At 28.4% G+C, this 20,171-nt stretch overlaps 4 protein-coding genes across 4 annotated transcripts; 2 read left to right on the top strand and 2 right to left on the bottom strand.

Moving 5' to 3' along the window:
• Positions 1–33: 33 nt before the first annotated feature.
• Positions 34–7,671, bottom strand: PmUG01_13044700 (conserved Plasmodium protein, unknown function; the record flags this gene model as incomplete). The annotated part of the gene is made up of 12 exons (XM_029007442.1): positions 34–101; positions 445–484; positions 1,100–1,134; positions 1,467–1,730; positions 1,992–5,195; positions 5,384–5,444; positions 5,608–5,949; positions 6,191–6,249; positions 6,339–6,410; positions 6,940–7,023; positions 7,424–7,515; positions 7,622–7,671. 12 exons carry the CDS (start codon positions 7,669–7,671, stop codon positions 34–36), a joined length of 4,371 nt encoding a protein of 1,456 aa, XP_028863832.1.
• Positions 7,672–9,849: 2,178 nt separating this feature from the next.
• Positions 9,850–11,370, top strand: DPH1 (diphthamide biosynthesis protein 1, putative; the record flags this gene model as incomplete). Its single annotated transcript, XM_029007441.1, has 1 exon — positions 9,850–11,370. The coding sequence occupies one exon, from the start codon at positions 9,850–9,852 to the stop codon at positions 11,368–11,370; it is 1,521 nt and encodes a 506-aa protein (XP_028863831.1).
• Positions 11,371–14,916: 3,546 nt separating this feature from the next.
• On the top strand, positions 14,917–16,813 carry PmUG01_13044500 (DnaJ protein, putative; the record flags this gene model as incomplete). Its single annotated transcript, XM_029007440.1, has 3 exons — positions 14,917–15,709; positions 16,076–16,335; positions 16,721–16,813. 3 exons carry the CDS (start codon positions 14,917–14,919, stop codon positions 16,811–16,813), a joined length of 1,146 nt encoding a protein of 381 aa, XP_028863830.1.
• Positions 16,814–17,158: 345 nt separating this feature from the next.
• PmUG01_13044400 (26S proteasome regulatory subunit RPN13, putative) lies at positions 17,159–19,954 on the bottom strand (the record flags this gene model as incomplete). Its single annotated transcript, XM_029007439.1, has 11 exons — positions 17,159–17,217; positions 17,491–17,523; positions 17,635–17,765; positions 18,021–18,102; positions 18,251–18,355; positions 18,607–18,655; positions 18,739–18,788; positions 19,119–19,209; positions 19,346–19,402; positions 19,656–19,748; positions 19,943–19,954. 11 exons carry the CDS (start codon positions 19,952–19,954, stop codon positions 17,159–17,161), a joined length of 762 nt encoding a protein of 253 aa, XP_028863829.1.
• Between the last annotated feature and the right edge of the window lie 217 nt (positions 19,955–20,171).

The following is a 20,171-nucleotide window of genomic DNA, read 5'->3' as shown; positions in this document are numbered from 1 at the left end:
TGTCCTACTCAAAATCATGTTGCTTCTGGATATTTATTTATTCTTCCCTAACAATTTGTTTAGCTTTATTTTGTCAAAAAAACTTATGTTGGTCTTTTCGTCTACGTAAAAGGAAGAAAGAGAATTATTCATATGTTTATATACATCACGCATACATGCGCCATTTGTACATGCACCATAAGTACACATATCACTTACACAGACATTACACATTTTTACGTGTATCGAATATATGTATATGAAGAGGGGAAATTGTAAAATTATGTGTGTAATTCATTACTGCTACTTCTCAACTTGTAAAATATGTCTTTTAATTCATCTTTTTCTTGATTCTGTAAAAGGATAAAAAAGTTCAAATGCAAACATGTTATGTTGACTAAATGCAAATTTTTTTTTTTTTTTTTTTTTTTTTTTTGGATTACGCAGTATTTGTTCCTATTTGCTATTCTTTTTTTAAGCTGACTCTTATCCTCTTCAAAATGGCCTAAGCAAAATTTCAAATATATTTAAAAGGAAAAAAAAAAAAAAAATGGTACAATATAAAGCAGTATAATGTAATACAACACAGTACAGTGCAATGCATCATAATTACGACTAGCACGACTGCGTATGAGAGACAGTGCAAATGAATGCAAAGAAAATAAGCTTTTAAAACTAATTAGTGTACAATAAGCATACAGTACAATACACATATAGTACAATAAGCATATAGTACAATACACATATAGTACAATACACATACAGTACAATGCACATATAATACAATAAGCATATAGTACAATAAGCATACAGTACAATACACATATAGTACAATAAGCATATAGTACAATACACATATAGTACAATACACATACAGTACAATACACATATAGTACAATAAGCATACAGTACAATAAGCATATAGTACAATAAACATATAGTACAATAAGCATACAGTACAATAAACATATAGTACAATAAGCATATAGTACAATAAACATATAGTACAATAAGCATACAGTACAATAAACATATAGTACAATAAACATATAGTACAATAAGCATATAGTACAATAAACATATAGTACAATAAACATATAGCGCATTAATCATATAGAACATTAAGGATATAATTCTTTGACAACTTTTCACACGCTTTATCTATAGAAATATTTGAAGTGACAAGTGATGTTGCTCATATGTCGTATCATAATTGTACTTAACATACATAACGTAATACATTTCTCTTATTTATTTTTATTTTATTATTATTTTATTATTATTATTTTATTATTATTATTATTTTATTATTATTATTATTTTATTATTATTATTTTATTATTATTATTTTATTATTATTATTTTATTATTATTATTTTATTATTATTATTTTATTATTATTTTATTATTATATTATTATTATTATTTTATTATTATTTTATTATTATTTTTTTTTTTCGAATTCCCTTTTCGTTGTATGGTACTACCTTTTTGTTTGTTCCTCCATCCAATTTCATCTCCTAAATATTGCAAAGCAGTAAGATTATCAGTTTCAATCAAAAGCGTCTTACAGTTCTTTTCCAAGATTATCAATCGTACTATTGCTACCTTTTCACTATAAGTTGGTATTTCCTCAATTGCCATTTTGTCTATGTCTATTCCAAATATCTTTCTCTTTCTTGTAATACTTAATTTCCTGGTTGAATAATCAAAAGAAATGGTACATTTTCTCGTTATTATATTTTTTTCCGCTAAAAAAAAAAATAAAGAAAATAAAGAAAATAAAGAAAAGAAAGAAAAGAAAGAAAAGAAAGAAAAGAAAGAAAAGAAATCGAAATCGAAATCGAAAGGTTATTCAATGTGCAAGGTGGGTAATGAGCAGATGTGTAGCGCGTGTGCGGGTATTTATTTTGTATTCCCCTTTTTCGATAAGAATATAACGCACGTTCAATTTTATATTTTCCATTTTTTATGCCTATTACATAGAACTATGTGAGTGCAAGCAGAGAAACCTCTACTAAGGTATTCCCTCCTTTTTTCCTGCTCAGTGTCCATTTGTTTAACTCCTCCTTTACTTTTGTCTTTTTCCACTATTTCATTTCTTTCTTTCAAAATTTTCCCTTCGGCGCTGCTTTCTATTTGGTTGTCCTGCTCACTAGTCCTTTGCTTTGATTTCATGTAACGACTTGACTGAGATAAACTACCACTTAACATTCGATTGTTCAGTTGAACACTTGATTGATTCGTTAGAGGGTTTTTTTCAAAATTCTTCTTTTCTTTAGTTGAACTTTCCTCTAAATGGTATGAACTAATGCTAGAAATATTATTGCCGTTCATGTTGTTAATATTAGTATATTTTTCGTGTTTCGACTTGCTCCTTGACATAGGGCTGTCTTTCCGCTTCGCCCTTTCCCTATTGGGAGAACGAGATATCGTTTGAAAAGGGTACTTCACACTACTATCGCCATCATTATGATATTCATCATTATGATATTCATCATTATGATAGTCAACATTATGATATTCATCATTATGATATTCATCATTATGATATTCATCATTATGATATTCATCATTATGATATTCATCATTATGATATTCATCATTATGATATTCATCATTATGATATTCATCATTATGATAGTCAACATCATGGTTGTTAACTCCGTTACTGTTAACACTACTCCTATCAACGTCACTACCTCCATAGGGTTTCTTAACGCCGCGAGCTCTGTTCTGCTTGCTACTCGGGGTTAGATTAGGCAAAGGCAGCTTCTTATTGCGGGTCAAGTACTGGATGCAATTTTTTGAGTTCTTTTTGGCTAATGTATGGGACGTGATACATATATTTTTTAAATTTTCATTAAAAACGAAATCTTCAATTTTTTTATTTGTTTCTTTAATTTCTTTTTCAATAAAATTTTCTGGTCTACTATTCCCTTCAATATTAGATGCTAATTTATTTATAGAAATGTAATCGCTTGTTATTGATGCACTTTTATTCGCTTTTTCCAAATAGAGATTCTCATACGGTTTGTTTGTTTCAGCACAAGTTGTAGTGTTGTTGCTAGATGGAACTCCGTTACGTGTTGCAGTTCTATTACTTTCCATTGATTTGCCCCATCGTTCGTCTTCCCTTTCTTCCTTTAAACATTTCCCCTTAAGCATTATATATTTTTTTTTCGTTTTATTTTTAGAAGAAACTTCTATACTAATCATATCATCTTTTTTTTTTTTTTTTTTTTTTTTTTCCCCAACAGATTCTTTTATAATTTTCTTCTCTGCTTTACTCACCTCATAATCGTTAACCCCTTGGGGTGTAGCATCTTTTATCACCTTTTTGACCTTATTCTTCATTTTGTGCAGCTCGTTTAAATTGCTTCGCCCACCTCTTTTTTCCTGCTTCTTCCGTTCGCCCTGCCCTTCTTCTCTAATCTGTCCATTCAACCATCCCTTTGTAGTTATCTCCTTCTCATTTCTCACTTTAATATGACTTTTTATTTTTCTAGCTTTTGGGTATTTTCTAATTGGTAATGCTTCTTCTTTATTGAAAAGATATATCTCTCTTAAAAATTTCTCTTTTCTTTTTTTGAGTGTTGTAAATATATCTAACTGATTCATTTCATTTATTCCACTAATATTCTTGTACAGTTCCAAACGTCCTGCAAGTATGTCCTTCCCGCAGTTGGATCTACTCTCTGAGGAGTTCGTATATTTATCAACATGTTTACCCGAATATTTATATATATGATTACTGGTATTTGAATATTTATTTTTATTTACATTCTTTTTTACATTTGTATTTTTTTTTTTTTCCCCTTCTTTTTCCTCAATGTTTGAAGAAACAGAGGGCGTTCGAATTATCCACATTTTTCTTTTCTTTTCATTCTGTCTAAGAGAATAAAGAATAGCTTCATCATCGTCATACAAGTTTACTTCTTTCACATTTAAAACGTTCCTTTTGTATAAAGAGAAATTATCCTTACTATTAGTTAATTCATTATGATGATATATTATTTTATTTTCCCCTTTTCCATTTTTATTCTTTTTGAATACAATTTTTTCTTTATGTTTATTATCTCTAAGATAACAAAAGTCGACCTGCTCATCGGACCATTCATCCTCCTCATATGTTTTTACTAAAATATTTTTGCTATTTATGCTACTTATCTTTTTATATTTATTTTTCTTCATGTTTCCTAATTCATCCATATGGAATATTATTTTTTCTTTTTTTTTTTTATCAAATAAGACTTTTTTATTTCCAATATAGAAAATTATTTTATCACCCCGAAAAGAATCTTCATTGTCTATGCATTTCTCCTCTTCTGCATCTTCCATTCTATTTGTTGTCCTTTCCTTTGCATCCACATCCTCCGCATTAACAAAGAAGTAATCGTATTCACTTAGATGTATTACTCTCTGCGTGAATCCATCTCTTGCTAGTAGCTTCATAACAGTTACTATATTCCCTTTTCTATCTACCCTAAAAGTAGTAATAACTCTATTAGTGTCTAATATTATACTTCTTAACTCTTTTAATTCAATTTTTTTCTCATTATGTGAAAGAGGGGTATTCTGAACATCTATATCATTTCTGACCATGTTCATTTGATTTGTATTTTTTTTAACATAATATTTATTTTTTATATTACTATTATTATTATTATTATTACTATTATTACTATTGTTTATATTATTATTATTATTATTATTATTATTATTATTATTACTATTACTATTACTATTACTATTATTATTATTATTATTACTATTATTATAACTATTATTATTACTATTACTATTATTATTACTATTATTATTACTATTACTATTATTATTACTATTATTATTACTATTACTATTATTATTATTATTTTTTTTTTTTTTTTTTCTTTTTTCTTTTTTCTTTTCTACAATTTTAGTAAATTTTTGTATAAGCTCTTCTCTATTACGTAGGAACATCATATTGCCATAATTCGACTTGAAAAATTTAATTGGTTTTATCCTTCTTTGAATGTTATCATTCCTTTTGTCATTCAGGGTCTCAGCACAATATAAACATCGAATACTGCGTTGTAGGGAATAGTTACTGTTCAAATGAAATTCTTTTCCATTAGGAGTATTTAGGAAACTACATATCATTGATAAGTTATTTGCTTTATCTGATTCCACACAGAATCTCTTCTCAAGTTCTTTATCCCTTAAGTCCATACCTGTGAAAAGGAGAAAAATTAAGATGACCATATGAGATCAATGAGACATATAGAGTGAAAGATTAATGTGGAATGGATGAAGCATGGAGCACCATACACTAGTATAACAAAACGCCGTCTTCCTCCCCTTGTTTTAAATTTAGACAGAAAACATGGAAACTTAAAAAATATCCTTTTAAGTTTAGTACCTATGGTTTTCTCTATATCTTGTGTTAGTTCTTCGTCCTCCACAGGTTCCCCTTTTGAAGCCTTTACAAAATTGACCGAAAAAAAAAAAAAGAAGAAAATGTAAATATACACATAAGGGGGTATATATACATACGTCCAGCAATACATATGCCGCTTAAAAAAAAGAACGTAAAGGGGTAATTTGAGTTAATTTTTTTTTTTTTTTTTTTATTTCACTTAGTACCAACGTTGCATGCTGAGTAGCACCTTTTGCAGGGTTATTGTTGTGTCTGAATTTGAACTCCTTGTTATCCGATAACTCATCTGTTAACTCGTTCAGTGATTCATTCTGCTTTTTCTGCTTCTTCTGCTTCTGCTTCTTCTGCTTCTGCTTCTTCTGCTTCTGCTTCTTCTGCTTCTTCTGCTTATCCTTCTCCTTCTCCTTCTCCTCAGTAATAGCAATGGATGAAGCCGATATGTTATCACCATCTTCGTTTTCATATTGAACTAACAGGTCATACAAGCAGTCACATATGGAGCAAATTTCCTTTATAGATCCTTTTTTCTTACTTTCCTCTTGTGTTTCCTTTGTGTGGGAGCATTTTATAAAGGGGAAATAGCATGAGTGGTTGTACAAAATTAAAATAGTGGAAAATGTATTTTGTCTTTTTTTTTTTTTTTTTTTTATTACATATACTGTACTTGAATCTACATATATTCTATTTCACCTTCTCTCTATTGTATATTTTGCTCATTTTTCATGATTCACTTTTTATACTTTTTTTTTTTTTTTTTTTTTTTTTTTTTTGTTTCTTCGGTTTTGCTACCATTAGAGAGTATAACTCGATTGCGGCACTGATAGTTCCATCCACTTTCTCGTAAATTGCTGTGGCAAAAATTGATCATATCTTTTGTTGTGTGCATATATCACTAGTGCAAATGTAAAATCGTTGTTTTTCTTTTTTCTGTACTAACCTCTCTTACGCGTGTTTCTGTATCTTTTCTCTTTGAGTATTTGTGAGTATAAAACAAGGACTAGGTGAAGCTCTACGCAAAGAGAAAAAGTAAAAAAAGAAAAAAAGAAAAAAAAAAATAATAATAATAAAACGAAGCAGTAAAACGAAGCAGTAAAACGAAGCAGTAAAACGAAGCAGTAAAACGAAGCAGTAAAACGAAGCAGTAAAACGAAGCAGTAAAACGAAGCAGTAAAACGAAGCAGTAAAACGAAGCAGTAAAACGAAGCAGTAAAACGAAGCAGTAAAACGAAGCAGTAAAACGAAGCAGTAAAACGAAGCAGTAAAACGAAACAGTAAAACGAAGCAGTAAAATAGTAGAATGACAAAACAGCAAAAGAGTAAACGAATGAAAAGGTGGAGATGGAGGAGATAACAAATGTGCAGGTATTACACTTTTTTGTTGTTTGTTTTTTGCTACATTTTTCAGTAGTCCCAAAAATGCAGCAGGAAGGAAGCTACAATATGTACTTATACATGCACAAACGTTTGTACATGTAAATTCTTCCTTAAGAACATATCAAAATTTTCAAAATAAACAATATTTCATTTCTTTCTCTTACGTTCATTTATTATTTCGTTCTTTATTTGTTCTGCTATTTTGAGTTTGTCCACACAGGAGTCGTTAAACTCACGTCCACGGGGAGCTTCAAAGAGTAAAAAAAAAAAAAAAAAAAAAAAAATTAAATTAAAAAAATAAAATAAAATAAAACTTACTACCCATACATTCTTTAAAAAGACTTATTAAACTTATCTTTTTAAAAATATCCATTATGAACACTTTTTTTTTTTTTTTTTTTTTTTTTTAGTGAGCTTAAAATTTATATCTGCTTCTTCATATATTAGTCATATAACTCAAAAATAAAAATTTATATCATATGATTTATCACGTTACTATGGTTGGAACAAAAATGTAGGAAATATGGTACACGTGCACGTACGTTTATATATATCCATATAAACGTATATGTACGTACGTACATATGTATCTACTTATGTATGTATGCCTAAACACGTTCCTATAAATTCACATATACACACATTTACCATTTGCCAAAATAAAAAGCTGCTCTCTGTTCTTAGCCAAACATGATGGTGATCCATCAGCTGACGACATTTGTTCATAAGAGATGGTATTACTTTAAAAAAAAAGAAAAAGAAAAATTTTTAGTGTAATTAACATATTTAGAAAAAACTAAAAAAATAAAAGGAAAAAAAATTAAACTTTGCATATTTTAATATTACTTAATGGGGGGCAATTCTCTGAGTAAATCTAGTGGTTCCCCTTTACCCATTTGAGGAGTCAAGAAAAAGTTTAGTTATTACTACAGCGCTGTGACTGTAACTATAATAGGAGTAGCAGCAGCAGCAGCAGCAGTAGTAGTAGTAGTAGTAGTAGTAGTAGTATTAGCTCTAGTAAGAGTAGCAAATGCTGTACGTATAACTACCATCAACAAAACAGTGTGTTAAACGTTATTTGCAATTTTGGTAGTTTTCTTTTTTTTTTATGACAGAAAAAATATAAAAATTAGACTGTTGTAATGTACCCAACTAAATTGACACTAAAAGATATGTGCGTATATATCTTTCACTCAGTAAATATATATGTATATTTCTTTTTTTTTTTTTTTTTTTTTTTTTTTTTTTTTTTTTTTTGTGCTTGTTTTAGTTTATCATTAGTAAAACTTACACTGAAAAACACATATATCACATTTTGAAAAATTAATTTGAAGAATTAAATTTATGTAGGGTATATAAATATTTTATTTAAAAATAGTTTCTTCTTTTTCTTCTTTTTCTTTTTTTTCATCCTTTCATTTTGGCATATTTTTTTTTTTTTTTTTGAATAATTTCAACGAATAAGGGATGCACCGTAAAATTATTAATCGTTAATGTTGTTTTACAACGTAGAGTTTACATAATTACAAAAAGAAGTAAAACGTCCAATTGTTTCATCAAAAGAATTAGGACAAAATAAATTGATTGGATGAGAAACATTCTAGTAGTAATGCCTAGAACATATGAAAGAAACTCCTACTTCAAATTAATCATGTGTAAATAATGTTACCAAGACATTATTAACAAATTCACCTGAACATGGTCATAATATAGTAGAATAATAATTCAATGTTTAATTATTCACAAGCTTTATTTGATGGATTATAAATGTAAAAAAAAAGTTCGAATGCACATAGCAAAACATCGGGGGAAGGGGAAAAACAAATAATGAAATGAAACTAATCGGAAACAAAACGAAAAGGAACGAAACGAAGAGGTACGAAAAGAAGAGGTACGAAACAAAATGATTAGTAAAACAAGGTTCTCTCTCATGCGGAACTTCAAACAGAAGAAGGAAAAAAAAAAAAATGTATATCTACACAGCATATAAAATGATTCAACAGGGCATGAAAAAAAAAAAGAAAAAGAAAAAGAAAAAGAAAATAGGAAGAAAAAAAGAAGAAAAACAGAAGAAAAAAAAAAAAAAAAAAAAAAAGGAAGAAAAAAAGAAGAAAAACAGAAGAAAAAAAAAAGAAAAATAAAATAGGAAGAAAAATAGAAGAAAAACAGAAGAAAAAAAAAAGAAAAATAAAATAGGAAGAAAAAAGGAAGAAAAAGAAAAAGAAAAATAGAAAAGCACCTAAGAAGAAAATATCGAAATAATTGTAAAAATCGTAAATTTACATAAAATGAATGATCACAAAGGGGAAGAAAAAAAAAAAGAAAAAAAAATACACTCTTTACAAATGTACTAAATGAAGACGACGATAAAGTTAATGTACATGATGAAGAAGAATATTCATATGCTATGAGAATGAAGGATAAACAGGTTTTTCACTTTATGGTTAAATCGATATATAAATATATATATATATATCCTTACGTATTATATATATAGTTGATGAAGTAAAGCCCATCCCTTCAGAATTTTCTTCCTTTCCGTTTTCCGCGTTGTTCAAAACGAGCGAACATATTATAAAGGAGTGGATTAATTATATATACTTTAATGTACGTATGTACGTATACATGTATGTGCGTATACATGTATATACATGTCTGTACGGCAGGCGGGAAACTGCATGATTATAATTTTATTATCAGCGAAATGAAACTGCCACACTGTCAAGTTAACATTTCCAGTTGCTAAAAAATAAATAAGTACAAACTGTACTTGGAGTTATTGCAAGACGTGATTTAACTTCGCAGGGAGTTTCTTTATTTATGTACACGCTTGTATATATGTACACGAATATTTATCTACAGGCACATATATCTACATGCTTATATATATATATATACATGCTTATATATATCTACTTGCTTATACACATGTCCATTCTCACGAATAAAAGACCAATTTACAAAAAAAAAAAAAGCCTAACCGATTTAAAGCCAAAAAAATTTCCACCTGAACGGCAATAAATATCAATTTTTGAAGAGTCCTCTTTTCTTCTAGTGCCAAGTGATCAAACAATATGAACAAAATAACAACAACACATAGAATCAGTGAAGAAAGAAAAGTGTATTGTTCCATTCCAAAATTTATTCTGAACAACGAATTATTACAAAAAGCTATAAAAAAATGCCTTCCAGAGAATTACAATTTCGAAGTATATAAATGTATTGATATAATATTAAGAGAAGGATATAAACATATTGCTTTGCAATTACCTGAGGGATTATTAATATGGGGATTATATTTGTCGGAAATATTTTATTTCTTTTGTAATTGTGTAGAGGAGGTTATGATATTAGGGGATGTTACATATGGTGGTTGTTGTATTGATGATTTTACCAGTAAAAAATTAAAATGCGATTTACTTATTCATTATGGTCATTCTTGTTTAATTCCATTAACTGTTACAAATATTAGATGTATTTATGTTTTTGTCGATATAAAATTAAACTGTACCCACTTAATAGAAACAATTAAAAAAAATTTTGATAAAAAAGATATTATTTTGTTACTAGGAACGATTCAATTTTCTTGCGTTGTTCATAATGTTCATTCCATTTTGAAGAATGAAAATTATTTCGACACATTATTGCCAATACCCCAGGTGTTACCCCTTACCAAGGGGGAAGTTCTAGGATGTACGTCTCCAAATTTGTACCACTTTTTGCATGAACAGGTCATAAAAAAGGAAAAAGAAATGGAAGGGGCGGATGAAGGTGAACGAAAAAACATACATGAACATACGTATGAACATGAATGCACATGTTCGGATGGACGTGAGGGAAAAACGGCATGGGGGGGAGAGGGGCAGGTAAGTGCCAATGGAGTCGAAACAAAGTGTTGTAAAACCAAAGAAATCAAAATTAACGCGAACGAAAAGGACGAATCGTATATTATGAACGCGTGCAGAATTTTCTTAAAACAAAATAAGGTAAAAATTGTTTTTATAGCGGATGGAAGATTTCATTTAGAGAGTTTGATGATACATAACCCTGATTTCTCTTTTTATCGTTATAACCCTTTTGATAAAATATTAACAGTAGAAAAATATAACTATAAACTTTTTTATGAAATAAGAAAAAACGAAATAAAAAAGTGTATTAACTGTAGAACGGTATGTATAATTTTAAGCACATTAGGTCGACAAGGAAATGTGAATATACTGAAAAATATTATAGATATAATAAAGGAAAAGAATATATATTTCTTTATCCTTTTACTCTCTGAAATTTATAATGAAAAGTTGCAATTATTTAAAAATGTAGATGTTTTTATTCAAATAGGATGTCCAAGATTATCTATTGATTGGGGTAACTTTAATATGAAACCATTATTAAATACATATGAAGCTTACGTATTATTTAAGTCATTGAGGTATAGAAAAGTTTATCCTATGGATTATTATTCATCTTCTGGTAATGAATGGACTAATTATAATGCAGGTATAGGTAACGTAAAGGAAAGAAATTTATCGATGAAAGAAATCATAAAACGACGAATACAGATGAGAAAAAATAAAATTAATATACACTACCAATAGTGCATCTTTTTGTCTATGTCGTTATGTGCGAAAACACAAATAATGTAAGTGCATTATTTATACCAACTACGTTCATACGATTCTTTTCTTCTGCGGAGGAACGAAACTTCAGTTAAGTTACTATCACGCAGATGCGCGTGGTTCCCAAATGGTGTGCAAGAAGGTGGATGTACATATGAGGATATGTTTCTAGGGGGGTACGTTTGCACATTCGCACGTCTGAACGTGCATATGATTACACGTATCCATTTGATGGTGATAAAGCTGAACGGGTGTGCCCTAGTGTACACAGAAGTGATTCCCTTACATGAGCATCCACAATTTGTATTATAAAACAAACAAAGTAACTTTCCAAATTATTTAGGTGCATATTATATGAAACAATATTTTACAAAATTGTCATATCTTTTAAATATTCATTTTCCCTCATTTTCGTATGCATTTTACTCACGTGATTTGTTGTATCGAAATCTGTTTTTGAGTACTGTCCATTCAGATAAATAACATGGCTGTTCCCAATTCATATATTTTACCTTAACATTTCACCCCTTTTCAGTAAATACATAATTTTATAATACCTTTCAGTAATTCAACTTTTAACTGCTTTTTTGGTTTTTTCCCTATTCTCTTTATTAGATTTCATTAAAATTTTTACACATGCCGTTTAGCGCTTTTTTTAAAAATTGTATAAATTCTGCATAAACATATGTTCTATGGGTACATATATGTGGATGCCCATGTGACTGTATTTTTGTTTTTTTATTTCGAAAAAACAGAGCAGCAAAATAGAGCAGCAAAATAGAGCAGCAAAATAGAGCAGCAAAATAGAGGAACAAAATAGAGGAACAAAATAAAGGAGCACAAAAAATCTTTTAATTAACGTGATTTTGAAAAAAATGCAAAATTGTCATAAGTAGCACATAAATATATGTACATGTGCATATATATATGTACGTACATTCACCAATTATATATATATATATATATATATACACTAGTACGTATGTATGTGTGTATGTATATATGCATAAGCGAATAAAGGTTGCACTTAGAAAAAATTTTAATTTTAATTTCGTTTATATGAAAACAATAAAAGTGAATTATCTCTTAAGAATAAGGCGAAACGGAATTTTTTTTCTTTTTACTTTTGTTAATTCCTTTTTGCATTTATTTTCTCGTCAGCTTGCTATGTTTCATTGTACATTATTGTTTTTTATTTGATCAGTCTTTCGCGTAAATTTTTTTTTAAGAATTGTACATAAGTATACACATACACATATACATATATATGTATATATATATATGTATACAAGCGAATGTACATATACGTATGTGAGTATATATATACGTACAAAATATATATATATATATATATACATACGTACAAAATATATATATATATATATACGTACAAAATATTTATATATATATATATATACGTACATATATCCAATTAATTCAATTCAGTTTTGCGTTTTATTCCATTTTGCCCCCATTTTGGGAAGAGGAAAATGATTTTGCAAGTATACAAACATTTTGCTTATTTTATATAACTTTTTTTTAACGACTTTTTTTAACGACATTTTTAAACGACTTATTTTTAACGACTTATTTTTAACGACTTATTTTTAACGACTTATTTTTAACGACTTTTTTTAACTTTTTTTTTAACTTTTTTTTTAACTTTTTTTTTTTTTTTTATATTGATATTCCCCTAAGAATAATCGTTTGGTGTTTATGGAGTTAATACTTGGGTAATGTTCGTTTTTTTTTATAGGTTTTTGTAAGATTGCAAAATGACATAGTACCATTGAAAAAGTTTTCCATAAATAAAGTAAAAGTTTTATATATGTACATGTATATATATATATATATATGTATATGTATATGTATATGTATATGTATATGTATATGTATATGTATATGTATATGTATATGTATATGTATATGTATATGTATATGTATATGTATACATTTTTTTTTAAATTTTAGATGAATTAAAGATTTTAATAGTACATAAGAAAAATTAAATTTTGAATTTTTATAATATTTGTTTATTTTGCAAATTGTAAATTTGGCGCTCCTATTTTAGGCTAAATTTGGTGCTCTTTTTTTTTAAATTAATTATTGTTATTTTCCTTACCTGTTCATGTTCCATTTTATGTGTTTTTTTTTTTTTTTTTTTTTTTTGTTCGAATTTTGAATTAACCTTTCGATGGCACATGCGTACGTGAATGTACATAGGCATTAACATTTGTTTCGACGTGTGCATGAACACTTGAGCGTGTGAGCATTTGTTTACACGTATGAGCGTATGTTTACACGTATGAGTGTGTGTTTACACATATGAGTGTGTGTTTACACGTATGAACATATGTTTGCACATATGTATGCATGCAGCTAGTTAGTACGTGTGTTGTATAGTAGTATAACTGGCACAGGAGCTACTTAGATGTTCCATGTACACATGGACTATTATTTTATGTTCCCTATATCATATGTACACACACAAATTGTGTAAAATGATCGAAAATGTAGAGAGTCATTTAACATAATAAATTGCAGTTCTTGAAGAAGTTTTACGCATATACCATTGCATTTGTTTTTGTATTTGCATGTGTGTATGCGTGTGTATGCGTGTGTGTGTGTGTGTGTGTGGTGTGTTTAATTTGTAAGCTGTAAGTTATGTTATATTTTGTTGTGTGTATGTGTATGCATATTGGCAAAAATTTAGCGAATTTAGCTTCGTTATATTATGCCAATTTTATTTACCTAGTTACGCACACACATTTGGTATAGTTGTGCTTATTCAGATTTAAGCGGCTTTTTTCGTTACAGCAATTTATTATTATTTTATTTTTTTTTTTTTTTGAAATATAATTTTTTAAGTGTCCAGTAATTAAACAATATACGAAGAAAAAAAAAAAAAAAAAATAAGAAAGGGCAAAGGAAAAAAGGTAATAGGGAGATAATAAGGAGGCAATAAAGGGGTAATAAAGAGGAAATAAAGAGGAAATAAAGAAGCAAAAAAGAGTACAAAAGAGAGTCCATAAGAGAGTAAAAGGTGAGTCCATAAGTGAGCACAAAGGAGAGTTCAGAGTGAGTACAAGGTGATTGCAAAGTGATTGCAAAGTGAGTACAAAGTGAGTGCAAAGCGAGTACAAAGTGAGTGCAAAGCGAGTACAAAGTGAGTGCAAAGCGAGTACAAAGTGAGTGCAAAGCGAGTACAAAGTAGTGCAAAGCGAGTACAAAGTAGTGCAAAGCGAGTACAAAGTTAGTGCAAAGCGAGTACAAAGTTAGTGCAAAGCGAGTACAAAGTGAGTGCAAAGTGAGTGCAAAGTGAGTGCAAAGCGAGTACAAAGTGAGTGCAAAGCGAGTACAAAGTGAGTGCAAAGCGAGTACAAAGTTAGTGCAAAGCGAGTACAAAGTTAGTGCAAAGCGAGTACAAAGTTAGTGCAAAGCGAGTACAAAGTGAGTGCAAAGTGAGTACAAAGTGAGCCGAAAAGAGGAAGTAAACATTCATTATAAAGGATAGCAGAAAACCAAATGGAGGAGATAATAGTGCACATGATTATCATCGCGCCACTTACCAAGTGGCTAATAAGCCCAAACAGATCGTGGAATAAAGGAAAGAGGGAATATGGAGTATATATAGCATTGCTAATACTATTTTGTGTAGGTTTATATGAATTAAGGAAACCAAATCAAAATCTCTATGAAATTCTAACTTTAAATGCAAATGCTTCAAGAACAGATATACAACAATCTTTTAGAAAACTATCTAGAATATATCATCCTGATAAAAATAAAAGCCAAGATGCATTTGAACGTTTTAATAAAATTAGAGAAGCATATGAAATATTATCAAATGAAAAAAAAAAATATTTGTATGATAGATTTGGTGATTTTGGTGGTAGCGAAATTACAAATTTTTTTTATATAGAAATTATTATTATAGCTATTTTTCAATTTGCTATTTCATTTATATTTGGTTTCTTATATACATATGGAAAAGATAATGAGAAATATAGAATATTAATTTGTCTATATATTGGTCTAAATTTCTGTATGGAATTAATATATAGGTTTAGTCCAGAAAGCACGAATTTTCTTTCATTCCTTCCCATTTTTTCTCATTACACTCCTTTTGAAAGAATACATTCTCTTAAAGTCCTTGTACCCTTAGTTATGAATGCAATACTACTAATAGATGTTTATTTTATTGATGAAGATACTGAATTGTATGTGTCCACATTCTGTGAGTACGTTTTTGAAAACAACATCAAGTGCATTAAGAACTTCGATGACGCTGTCCTCTTCTGTGCTCGCCTAGTTGATGGTAAGGTTTTGCACTCACTGCGCGTGCCAACATTTATGCGCATACATATGCATACATACACATACATACACATACATACATACATATGCATACATATACACACATACATACACATACATACACACACATACATACATACGCACACATACACACACATACATACATACACACACATACATACATACGCACACATACACACACATACATACATATACACACATACATACACACACACACATACACACACACACATACACACACATACATACGCACGCATAAACTCCTTGCATGCGTGCATGAAGGAGAGATACTCACCACGTGTGAACTAATCTATATACCGCTATTTTTTATTTTTTTTATGCACAGGAAAGGTAAAAATCGCAAATAACTACTCGTGGAGGGAGGAAGACGCGTACAGCCACATAACAAATATCCATGAGTTGGATGATGAGCAGATGTACGATAAGAATTGCGATAAAAATGATTTGTTTTATAAATTACTATACAATGTTGTTGAGACTAGTACAGAAGATGTTGAATTGAAGGTACCGAAAAAAGAATTGTGTCGTCGTTTCGATTGGTCAAGGTGGTATACAACTACTGTTCTTGAAAAAAATACCGCAGATGTAAGAATATATAAGTTCATACGCTTATACATATGTATATATGAATATATATTTAAAAATTGTTTTAAGAAAAAGAAAATTTGCTCATGATCATGTTTTTAGTGCTTATTCGTGTGATACGTCGTCCGCTGAACCGTTAACAGGCTATAGCTTGCGCAGTGTATGCATATGCAAATATATATACATACACATACATATATGTTTATACATACACATACATATATGTTTATACATACACATACGTATATGTTTATACATACACATACATATATGTATATATATACAAACATATATATGTATATATACACAAACATATATATGTACATATACACAAACATATATATGTATATATATATATATGTGCTTCCTTTTTCAATCCTTGTAGAAAGATTTCGAAGAGGGGAACGCAACTAAGGGCATTATATTCTCTTCCCTTCTATACTTTATTGGTCTCGTTTCTCATTTATTATCCAAATGATATTATATATATGCGTATTATGTATATATATGTACATCTTAATTTCTAAGAATACATATATTTGCCTTTTTAGATTTTTTTAAAAACCACCTTCTATCATGTATGATGATAAGTATCCCTAAATAATTTTACTTAATTTTTTTTTCTTTCATTTCTTTTTTCATTTTCCTTTTTCATCATTTCGTTTTTCACTTTTTCATTTTTCCTTTAAGACTTGTAAAAATTCTGATATTTTGTTTTTAATTTTGAATTTTTGAAATGTACAAGCATGCGCATATGTTAACACTTTTTATGTACAAGTGGACATTGGTCGTATGTACATAAAAATGCACATACGTATGCAAGCTAATTATTTTCTTCATTCTTGTATTTATTTTCTAAACACTCAACTATATATTCCATAGCTACAAAAATGTACAAATATTAACAAAAAGAAAAAAAAAAAAATGAGAAAAATAATAAATATAAAAAAATGATGAATACAAAAAATGCTCAATACACAAAATGCTCAACACAAAAAATGATCAACACAAAAAATGCTCAACACAAAAAATGATCAACACAAAAAATGATCAACACAAAAAGTGATCAATACACAAAAAAAGAAAAAAAAAATCAGCATAAAAGAATAATAAAACTTTTTTGAATATATTTTATTAATTAGCAAGATAGCTTACGATCATTTATTTGGCCTTCGTGCGGGGGTAAATCTGAGCATGCAGGAAGGGAAAAGGTTAAGAATATTAAATGTACACATGAGTGTGTTTGGACAAATGCATTCGCTTGGGAACACAAGCGTAGCTACGAAATAATGTACTTACTTAACGATATCAAAATAAAGTTCAGATGAGATGGTAAGGACATATCAAGGGACCTCAAGTTTGGGGTTAATGCCCTACTATTTATCAAGTCTACAATGTCGTACTTGTTTTGGTATCCTTCCGGCATGTGCCTGTACATGGTATACAAGTTTTTTCCAAAAAAAAAAAAAAATAAATAAATAAACGGAAAAATAAATAAACAGACAAATAAATTAACAGACAAATAAATAAATGACAAATAAATAAACAGACAAATAAATATATGACAGAATATATGACAAAATATATGACAAAATAACAAAGCGCTATTTCAATATAGGGTAAACGGAACAATGCTGCATATTATCGTGTGCATACAAATGGGATTCCTTCAATATATTACTAACTTCTTTAATTCTTCGAAGGCCTCGGGTATTTCCAGCAACTTGGAAAAATACTCACTTACAAATAAATCCTTGAAAGAAACTGCTGTGATAATTAAAAAAAAAAAAAAAAAAAGAAATTTCTCTCTACGTTATTCATAAAAATAAACAATCATAAAAATGTTACCTATGTTTAAAATGGAAAAAATGTAATTCGACATATGCACATATTATTGTCTTTTCCTGTTCTTCACCTTTTTTTGAGTCTACATTCTGTATATTTCTATTTTGAGAAAATATTAAGTCTGTCAGTTCAGATGCATAATCACTTGAGTTATACCTTCTTTTATTTCCAACGTCTAATTAAGTATATGCAAGAAAATTTAACGCAAAAAAAAAAAAAAAAAATAGCATATACATATATATATAATATACATATACATATACATATATATATATATAATATACTAATATACATATATATATAATATACATATATATATAATATACATATATATATAATATACATATACATGTAAATGCTTAATTTTTATGTACATTTTTTAACATACAACACTTCGTAAAACAAATTAACAATAACGTTTCGTACCCTTTGCCAAATCGTTTGCTATAATAGAGTTAAACTTCTTCACAAATGCCTAAAAGTAAAATGTATTTTTTTTTTTTTTTTTTTTTTTAATGTAAAATTATGGACAGTAAATAAAAAAAAATGTCAAATTACTTCATCCTTAGAGTCGTCGTAATCTTGCATCCAGTAAAAAGAGATCTCCCCTATGGAATATGATGAACAGGAAGATTGATTAAAACAAACAAAAAGAAAAAAAAAATAATGGTCATGTACATACTTAAGCAGTGGATACATCATGTATACATGATTAACCCACAAAATTAGAGGGATAACCAAACTGTAGGAAAATTGATAATTTTCCTTTTTTTTTTTTTTTTTTTTTTTGTGGGAAACGGGATGAACACAATGAACAAAATAAACAGGATGAATATGTAGTGAAAAAAAAGCATTCCCTTTTGCACATAAAAGTAGTTAAGTTTTTTTTTTTTTTTTTTTTTGCATACGCATTAAAATTGTTATATTGTTTCGCTAACCTCTTAATTTGTTTCTAAGTATATATACCCTCCCTGTTTTGCACTGTTCTACTTTCTCTAACGATATACTTTTTGTTAATATCAAATTATCCTATGTACAATTAGACACATGAAATAAAGGTACAAAATCTTTATTTAATAAAAATGTTATTCAGACTGTTCATGTAAAATTATCTATACCAAATATTTTTTTTTTTTTTTTTTTTTTTCTTTTTCCCCTTTTTTACCTCCACTTTATTATTTTCTCTGTTAATCCACTGGAAATTGTAAAGATTATCACATATCTATATTTTCAATTTTGGAATGCCCCAGAGTTACATGTGTGTGTGTGTATAGGACATGCATTTAATGATATATATATAAGTATACACAAAACAGAGTAGATTTGTAATAAAACATTTCACTATGCATATAGAAATGAGCACTATACTTTTTATAAATCGGTATATAACAAATCAACATTTTACACGTCAATAGTTTACACAACATTCCACAAATCTGTGTTCTACAAATTCGTATTTTTTTTTTTTCTTTTACTTTATAAAGGACCAACTTCCCCTTTCTTTTATCAGGCTTTACAGTATTTCCATCATAAATACATTTCCCTGCATTTATTTCCAAATGAATTTTCTAAAAATTGCAAAAATTGCAAAAATTGCAAAAATTTTGAACAGGAAATTCGTAACACTCTCTCACTACGTTTGCATTTATGCGTTTTAAAAGAAAAGAAGCTACACATGTGGTATCACATAACTGTCGTATACACATATCCATGTACATAAAGAACGAAATGTGCAAGAACATAATTCAGCAAAAGCTTTTACCGCTGTATCCATTTTTTTTTTTTTTTTTTTTAATTAATTAAATATTTTTAAGAATTATGTCCTTATATATGCCCGCAAGGATATGACGTAAATCTGCGCTTAAAACAAATGCAGTATTTCCGACTCTAATTCAAAAAACGAAAAAAAGAGAAAAAAATAAAAAGCAAAAGCTAAAAATAACAGGATAAATAATGGGAAAAATTAAGAGAAAAGTAATGGCAAGAATGAA

The sequence above is a fragment of the Plasmodium malariae genome (assembly GCF_900090045.1).
Source record: "Plasmodium malariae genome assembly, chromosome: 13".
In the NCBI taxonomy this organism is placed as follows: Eukaryota; Apicomplexa; class Aconoidasida; order Haemosporida; family Plasmodiidae; genus Plasmodium; species Plasmodium malariae.
Note: the sequence above shows the minus strand (reverse complement) of the source record. Positions and strands in the feature narration are given on the sequence as shown.